The sequence below is a fragment of the Hyperoodon ampullatus genome (genome assembly GCF_949752795.1).
Source record: "Hyperoodon ampullatus genome assembly, chromosome: 16".
Taxonomy (NCBI): Eukaryota; Metazoa; Chordata; class Mammalia; order Artiodactyla; family Ziphiidae; genus Hyperoodon; species Hyperoodon ampullatus.
In genome coordinates, this window is record NC_136929.1 from 64,565,726 (window position 1) to 64,575,219 (window position 9,494).

At 44.8% G+C, this 9,494-nt stretch overlaps 1 protein-coding gene across 1 annotated transcript in view; it reads left to right on the forward strand.

Moving 5' to 3' along the window:
• STOML3 (stomatin like 3) overlaps positions 1–3,623 on the forward strand; it is a gene marked incomplete at both ends in the record, with an annotated part of 16,139 nt that extends 12,516 nt beyond the window's left edge. Inside the window, 3 exon segments of the mRNA XM_079721637.1 lie at positions 13–44; positions 1,696–1,830; positions 3,399–3,623. Coding sequence (XP_079577763.1) covers positions 13–44; positions 1,696–1,830; positions 3,399–3,623 — 392 coding nt within the window.
• Positions 3,624–9,494: the final 5,871 nt, after the last annotated feature.

Sequence of the window (9,494 nt, forward strand, 5' to 3'; positions counted from 1 at the left end):
CCCAAATCTTAGCTGGCCGAGAAGAGATTGCCCATAGCATCCAGGTAAAGACATCAAGGACCAATAGCCTACATCTTTAATTCACTCGTTTTAATTAAGTGATGATCAAATATCAGCACTTCAGAGCAACCCTCTCCATGTGTACACACACACACACATACACACATATACACAACTGCTCTAAACAGATGGACTTCAGTTTGGGATTTCACTTTTTTTTTTTTTTATAATCATGAGGTCCAGATTTAAAAATCTGAGTGGGAGCGGGGAGCTGTTGGAGTGTGTGTGGAATTCAAAATTATGAATTACCATTGTACACTTTAGCCTTTTTTGAAGAGCTTAGAGATCAGAGTTATTTTTAGTTTAGATTACTCCAAAGGAAGCGCTGCCATTTCTCAGGCAGCCCGTATATTCTTGCATTTCAGTGGAATGTGAACGTTAGAAGGAGGTTTGGTTGAGACAGCACAGGACTGCTATCCCTGGGAAATCCGACTTCATGTACTAATATCAATAATGATATGAATAGTAATCATAATTATAATATTGATGAGGATGTAACAGGTATGCATCTCACCTCTCGTACACCCTAGATTATAGACTATCACATTTCTGTGTTTTCTTGAATCAAATACATTTTGATTCTGAGCCCGCCTTCTGTAAGTTAAGAGGGAAATTCAACTTTGGCCCTTCTTGGCATCTCCCCCAGCCCCTAAGGTAGTGCAAAGTCCCCAAGGTTTTATAAGATAATATCAGTTCTGCATGATAACTCTCCACGTCATTTTAAGAGCCACACAAGTTCAACGACTCAGATGTTTCCCCATCACAGGTCACTGGCTTCTTGTGAGGTCTCCCCATCTCCCAGCTCTCTGCAGGGATCACGGAAAAGCTAGGGCTCACTTGCTATTTGGTAGCACATAGATCTCTGCCCTTTTCCCTTTGAGGGAACTACCCATCTGGTCTCACTATTTCTCAAGGCATTCTTTCTCATCCCTTCCCCTCCAGGATAACCAGCAAGATATCTTCAGTGGTCTTAAGCTTTAACAAAAAATGAGGATGTCTTTGATTTTAGACTTCTTCTGCTCTAAAAAATATATGCCTTGCTACCTGTTTAAAACTGAGCCACAGGTCAGAGGTTAAACAGAGCAAGACAAATAATATCTCAAAAAGTACCCAGTGATAATATGTACTGATTTATTGCTGGGCACTGATAGATAGTTTAACATGTGTTATCTCCAAAACTCATGACAATCCTGAAAGAAAACCTTTTATAGTATGAAAACTGAGAAGAAAAAAGGTTAAGTCATGGGCTCAATGATTCACAGCTGCAAATAGCAGAACCAGGACAAAAACCATTGCTGTCAGTTTGGTATCAGTGACAAGAAAATCTGGGGTATTTGCTCAAATCTAGATGGATAGTATATACTTCATTAGGAATGGTTTGGGGTGGACCTGCTGAGAGACCACCTATTAAAAGACCTATCAAGTTTTGCTTCTGAATCCTTCCCAGGATTCACTTCAATGTCAGGAAGTGGGCGATAAGAACTCCTATCCCCTTTCCAAACTGTCTCACTCCAAATGCTGTGAATACAGAAGGAGAAAAAGAAGAGGACTTTTCTTGCATATATAACATATACCAGAAACTTCGATTGCACACCTGTCTTCTGATCAACGACCTTTCTTTTGACTTGGAAACAGACTTTACTTGATGATGCCACCAAGCTGCGGGGGATCCAGGTGGCCCAAGTGGAAATCAAAGACGTCCGGATTCCTGGGCAGTTGCAAAGGTCCATGCCTGCTGAGGCCAAGGCCACCCGGGAGGCCAGGGCCAGGGTAAGGGTGACTCCATCTGCACTGGAGGGTGAGCTTCCCAGCCTTGGAGCCAACAAGGATGGAGCTTGAAAGGACGCTCAGGTCCCCTCAATGATTTCAATATGAAGAGGGTTTCTTTTTCACAGTTTTTACTGAGAATTTCCCCTTGGGTTAAAAGCTCATAGGCAGCTTAATGCACCTCAAGGAAGCTTGGTATTAGGTCTTGGGTCAAGGGTGCTCTGCAGCATACAGTGACTTAGCCAGGTGGGTCCCCGCTCTGGCCACACAGCAGAGCCTCCTAGAGAGAAATGAGCAAAGCAAACACCCATTCCCAGGCCTCACCTCAGACTCAGTGAAGTAGAGTCTCTGGTGGGCCCAGGAACCTGCATTTTTATAAAGCTGATGATTCTGAGGTAGCCACTTGGTGCCTGTCTTTGGAGCATCTTCCTTCTAGTGTGTTAAGAGAAATGAATTAAAAGGAGGGGGATGGGGCTTCCTTGGTGGCGCAGTGGTTGAGAGTCCGCCTGCTGATGCAGGGGACACGGGTTCATGCCCCGGTCCAGGAAGATCCCACGTGCCGCAGAGCGGCTGGGCCCGTGAGCCATGGCCGCTGAGCCTGCACGTCCGGGGCCTGTGCTCTGCAACGGGAGAGGCCACAACAGTGAGAGCTAAAAAAAAAAAAAAAAAAAAAAAAAAGGAGGGGGATGACTACAATCCAGGTTAGAATTGCAAAATGTGAGTGCAGCTTGGTCTGGAGCGTTCTTGAATCTGTTGGATCCATGGCCCTCGTATCTGTGTGGATGGGTTTCCTGAAGTATCAGAAGCCAATTAAGATTAGAAGCCTCCAAGTACCCCCTTTGGAATCTTACTTGGGACTCGAGGGAGGTTTCCCTCTACTTTATCTCTGGTTTCTCTGCTAAGCTCCAGCAGCTTCTAAGCAGTTGACTTGGGAGTCGCTTTTGCACGTGGGCAGTGAGTGCCCACGGAGGGACAGCTGAGTTCCAGTCATTCTTGGGCAGTCTGAGAACCAGAGGAGGAACAGGGCGCTTAGGAGAGTTCCAGTGAGGGTTGGCAGACTGGCACTTGCTGCTGCGGCAATCAAGAGCAGGGAGAACTCGAAACAATCCTTCCATTGTAAGAATGAGACAAAATTGGCAACAGAATGAAGTTAAAAAAACCATCTATGATAAGTAAAAAGGACAGAAGAAAAGCCAGTCAGAGGCCTTGAATTTCAGACTTCTCTGAAAACGAAAGCAACCAATGGTGAGGCTCCAAGGTGATTCAAGAGCATCACTAGGGTAGATGGACCTGTATATGTTCAGGTTAAAGGCAGCGCTTTTATTTTGTTTGAGAATGACATCTAGGGACTCATAATTTGTAAGCTCTCTCCCTGCTTCCTGCAAACTTCTCAAATTTCTCTCATCACATTAGGATGTGAAACTCTAATCCTTGCCAAAGAAGTAAGCAGATGAAACACGGGTGGCCAAGTAGGGGCTGGGAGAGAAGTATCAGTGCAGACCCAGGAAAAGAAAGCACTAGTGACAGCTGTAAACTTGTATGTCTAAAGGCTATTATTTCTGTCGATTTAGGTCCTTATAGCAGAAGGAGAAATGAATGCTTCTAAAGCCCTGAAGTCAGCCTCCATGGTGCTGGCTGAGTCCCCCATAGCCCTCCAGCTGCGTTACCTGCAGACCTTAACCACCGTTGCCACAGAGAAGAATTCCACCATTGTGTTTCCTCTGCCCATGAATGTACTAGAGGGCATTGGTGACATCAGCTACAATAACCACAAGAAGGTCCCTAACAGAACCTGAGACCTTCCTGCTGCAGCCAGCCATTGCTTAGGGAGGCATATCTGTTCCTATGGAGACCAGCAGTTAGAAGTGTTGAGAATTTCAACACTATTTAAGCAGAGTAACTCTACAGCTGGAGCAGCATTAGCAGGGAGATGCTATAGAGGCTATAAAAAAAGAAAAAGAAAAAGAAAAAAGAAAGGCCGTATACTACTTTTATTGTTAAGAACATAAAAACACTTTGCATTATTCTTATGATAATCAGTGAGTAGATGTCTCTGACTTAGAGCAGGAACTTTCTTGTAGTAGCTGAGGGAAATCTTTGGGTGACTGTGACTAAGATTTCAGAATTACTTTAAAAAAATTTTTTTAAATTTAATTAATTTTATTTATTTATTTTTGGCTGCATCAGGTCTTTGTTGCTGCGCGCGGGCTTTCTCTAGTTGTGGCGAGCGGGGGCTACTCTTTGTTGCGGAGCACGAGCTCTAGGCGCGTGGGCTTCTGTAGTTGTGGCACGGGGGCTCAGTAGTTGTGGCTCACGGGCTCTAGAGCGCAGGCTCAGTAGTTGTGGCGCATGGGCTTCGTTGCTCCACGGCATGTGGGATCTTCCCGGACCGGGGCTTGAACCCGTGTCCCCTGCATTGGCAGGTGGATTCTTAACCACTGCGCCACCAAGGAAACCCCAGAATTACTTTTTAATGCATTTAAGAACCTCTCTAGATAATCTGCAAAGTAACACATATTTCTATGAGCTATTTGCTGTATAATTCCAAAGTGATGATTGGCTAAATTTCCAATACTTAGCTATTTGCTTCCTAATTCCAAAGTTGACTAAATTTATTATTGGCTAAATTTCCAAAGGACCACCTGAGCAGCAAAACCCCACAATGCTTAAAATTGTGATTGATTTTGATGTTAAACTCACTATCATGTGTAAAATAGATAGCTAGTGGGAACCTGCGGTATAGCATGGGGGGCTCAGCTCGGTGCTCTGTGATGACCTAGATGGGTGGGATGGGTAGGAGAGAGGTCCAGGAGGGAGGGGATATATGTATACACATAGGTGATGCACTTCGTTGTACAGCAGAAAATAACACAACATTGTAAAGCAATTATACTCTAGTAAAAAAAAAAAGAGAAAAATAGAAGTAATATATAATACAGAAATCACCTAAAAATACTAATTTTATAGAAGCTTTCTAATTATTTAGAAGACTCATCATTTAGTAAAAATAAAGATTATTCCACCTGAAGAAAAAACAAAAGACTAAAGAGGCATGAGCCTTCCGGCTGCAAATTTATCACCACCTCCTCTAGGCAGATTGCATTCAACTCTCTGGTTGTGTGTCATCCTGCTGGGTCTGGTGGCCCATCTCAGCCTCCCAGCACCTTTGTCAGAGGGTGAGACAAGGCGTAAGGCGGCTGCAAGCTCCAGTCAGTTTATTTGCTTACAAGTGAGAACGCTTGTAAAAGCTTTGGTTGGTAGAAATCCCTGGGGAACATTAGCCTGTGGACTTCATGTTTTCACTCTATCATTAGTCCCAAGAGCCACAAGTCATCAAGAAGAGTTTGCAAACTCTATTCTTCCTCTCTAAAAACCAAAAACCAAAAAGCCTCTTAAAAATAAAGAAGTCATAGAATGTGCATATATTTTCAAAATTGCTCTCTTGGAGATTATTTTGTTGCCATGGTGCAGTTTTCTTTCGGGATCCATTTTGAGCAGTGGGCTAGAATTTTTAAAGTTACAAGTTATTGAATGTCTGCCATGTGTGACATTGTGCTCAGTCCCATAGGGATGCTAAGAAATATCCTCGTTTTACAGATGAGAGAATGATGTCAAGAGGCTGAATAACTTGTCCAGGGTCCCTCAGCTAGTGAGCGTCAGGTTAGGATTGAAAACCAGGTCTGACTCCAAAGTTCTTGCTTTTAAACATCGTTGAGTTTTACTGGGGGAGCTGTGGGTGGAGAACCCTTGCACCGCTTTTTTGCCTTCAATACCAACCTTCAAGGTTTTAGAAGTCTGGGTGCCCACTATAGTTTTCACTGTGTTTAGGCCTGTGAGAGCATGCACACACGTGTGTGCACAAATCCCGACACACTCACACTCCCTTCCACACCCCCCACACACTCTTCGCATCACCCCTACCCTCACATCCCTCCCCCTCCATCTACCCCCGTCTCCACTCACATCCCCTCCACGTGCTTCCCTCAACATACAGGTACTATCTTCATATAAATGCAAAATGGGGATCCCACTCTACCTTTGGTTTTGTAACCTATTTTTCCCATGAAACCCTATCATACTTGATAGGATTTTTGTTCAATTCACGGCTTATGAATTTTTCAGTAGATTCTACTGACTCTAGTACTCTTTTTTTTTTTTTTTTTTTTGCGGTACGCGGTTCTCTCACTGCTGTGGCCTCTCCCGTTGTGGAGCACAGGCTCCGGACGCGCAGGCTTAACGGCCATGGCTCACGGGCCCAGCTGCTCCGCGGCATGTGGGATCTTCCCGGACCGGGGCACGAACCCGTGTCCTCTGCATCAGCAGGCGGACTCTCAACCACTGCACCACCAGGGAAGCCCATCTAGTACTCATTTTTAAACTCACTGACGTGCAGATTTTTTTCTTATAGGGCAAATATTTGCATTTTAACAGACAAAAATCTAGCATAGTTCATCCACGCCAGCCAGTATCCGAGTCCAGGAAGTCACACCAGATAGACACTTCACCAGTGACCCTACGTCTCATGGACAGTGGTGCAGAGACTCACCACAGGCCAGGGCAGCTGTGGCATTGAGGACCACCTGAGCAGGGAGACCCTATTTATACAAGGACATTTTGCTGCCCAAATCTCTTCCTAGCCAGTTCCAGCAATCTTCAGTTATCCCTTCTTTGGGTTTCTGTGACGGCACTGAAAATGCACAGCTTTCCTGTCAGTGTACAGCAGACTCTAAACTAGTGGTTCCCCCTGAAGGTCATCATTCTCTCACTCACTGGAAATTCTTTTTCAAAACGACCAGCCTGCCCACATCCCATGGGGTGGGAATGGGGGTGTGAGAGCTCTAGCAGAATCTCCGGGGCCGCGGCTGGTGTGGTTTGAAAACTCTCCAGAAGATTCAAATTGCTCTCCGCCTTCCAGCATTCAGCTTCATGAATTCTTTAGCATTCCCATAGGTCATTTACTATATTAGTTACTAAAGGCTGATTAAAGAAGGCTCCTTTGAAAGTAAGTATATCTGGGGGCAAAGGACTGTAGAAGAATCTGGAAAGGTCAGAGCTCTCCTGGAGTGTGAGTGTCAAGGATGATATTCAAAGTACAGTCACACTCGCCCCCAGAATAAGGCTAAAGTGTTTTTCTTCTGGGCGAGGGAAGCTGGAAGGGAAGGCAGAGTTAGGAGGGAGAGATAACTGACAACTTCTTTGGAGAGAAGGAAGTGTCCAATCTTCCTGAGACGCAGTCCCAGCACCACCTCATTTAAGCCAGTGCAGAGAACCCCCTTCAGGTGGTTTTCCTGTTTTAGCGACAGGCAAGGCGTGACACTGACCATAGGGCTGAGGCAGTCTGAAGGCCCCCTTTGTGGCCCCAGGCGTTGCCCCTTAGTTGCTGGGCCAATACAATTTCTAGCGGCTGTGGACATCGCAGGCACTGTTCGCTAGTGTATCTGGCTGTGCGCAACCTTGGAACAGGGACCCCTGGAGAGGTGATCTCTTTCCAGAGTCTTAAATGGGAAATGGTAGGGGGAGAGGCAAGATCTCGCTTGCCTTTGCTGTGATCCTCACTTACCTAATCAGCCTCCCAGTCACTCCCTCCTTCCCTCCTTACCCTCCACCATCTTTCTGTCTCTCTCTCTCTTAACCCCCTTTTCCCACTGTCCTCTGATACTAGAACAGGGTAAGTCCCCACCCCTTCCTCTTCCCGTCTGGATGTCTCTTACACAAAACTCTGTGGTCTAGCCAGCAAAGCCTGGCCTTTAATGTCCTAAAGGGTGAAATAAAGCTACCATTACAGATGTTTATTAGGTTTATCCAATGAAATGCACTGGTGTGTGGCCTGAGTTTGGAACAGAATTAAATGGGAGCGAGGCAGGGGCACGTGACACGCATTTTGCTGGTGATGATCTAGCAGCGCAGCGTGGTTCTGCAGCCAGTAATTTTGGTGGTCACTTCTTCATCTCTGGAGATTTTCAGACACTGTATCATGTAAACCAGTATGTAAGTGTCATCAGCAAGAACTATGTGTTATATAATATCATCTAATACTCAGTTCATGTTAAAAGGTCTCCAATCTTCTTAAAAATATCTTTTTACCTATAGATTGCTTGAGTTAAGAATCCTAAGTTCTCACAAAGAGGGCTTTTGTTTCATTGGCCTCTTAATTTCACTTCATCTACATGTTCACATCCCCTGTTTCTTTCTGTGCCCTTTGTTCGCTGGAGAAACTGGGTGGTTTGTCCTCTAGAATTTCCTCTTTCTGAATTTTCTTGATGTTGTTTAGCATCGTTTCCAGTCAACTGGTTAATTAGATCTGGAAGCGTGATTCCATTCAGGACCAGTTTTTGGCAAGTGCATGTGTAGCCCAGCACGTCCTCCTGGATCCCATCAGGACACACTCAGCGTCTGGCTGTCTCACTTGGTGATGCTGACTGAGTCACCAGCTGTTCAGTTCCCCATCAATACTTCTTGTTTTTTTTTTCTTTAATTTAATTTTATTTTTGGCTGCGTGGGGTCTCCGTTGCTGCACGCGGGCTTTTCTCTAGTTGCGGCGGGCGGGGGCTACCTTTCGTTGTGGTGCGTGGGCTTCTCATTGCAGTGGCTTCTCTTGTTGCGGAGTGTGGGCTCTAGGCACGCGGGCTTAAGTAATTGTGGCACACGGGCTCAGTAGTCGTGGCTCATGGCTCACAGGCTCTAGAGCACAGGCTCAGTAGTTGTGGTACATGGGCTTAGTTGCTCCGCAGCATGTGACATCTTCCCGGACCAGGAATTGAACCCATGTCCCCTGCATTGGCAGGCAGATTCTTAACCACTGTGCCACCAGGGAAGCCCCTGATCAATATTTCTCATAACATTTTTAGTATCTATTTTGCCCAGTTACATTATTCTCATTGAGTTGCAAATGGTATTTTTTCTAATTCAATCTTTCTCAGATCTTCTCCTGAAAGTCTCTTATAAGGAAGAAACTTCTTTCATTGAGTATATGGTTATTCAACAAAAACTTGAGAATCTACCATATGCCTGGTCACTATTAAGTGCAAAAACCAATTTTTTATATTGACCTTACTCCTTCATCTTAACCTGTGACCTCAAAGTTCTTCATGGTCCAGCCACAAACTTCCTATCTGTCTCATCCCTTGTCTCTAATTAAACATCTAATCGATAAGTTGCTCAAAACTGATCAGACAGCTTATACATTAAGCCTGCCTCTGGGTTCTCTTAGTCCAAACCCAACCCATCCATTAGTCTCAATTCTCCCTTGAAGTCTTGCTCGGTACACCTGCAGACCCCTGCCCTGTCTTCCATGGCACATACATGTCCTGGTTATTTACTGACATCTCACACAGATGTATTTAACTGATACTCATCACTGGAGATCTTCTAGAGCTTTTCATATGCTAAGTCTTGCTTCCTCAATTGGACCCCAAGCTCCTTGAGGCCTCTTAGTGGACTCAGTCTTACTCATTTAACAATAACATATCCCTCCCTGATATGTAAAATTTAGATAACATGAATCTTCTAATTCGGTATAGAATCCATATGGTAGGTTGTCAACATGTGGAATCCAAATGGTGCTGATAAATAACATGAAATATCAGAAAGACAATGAGGTCCTAGGAAGGCAGACAATGGAAGGAACCCCTCACAGCTTTTTCTTTTTAAAGAGAAGTGCAGTTTGT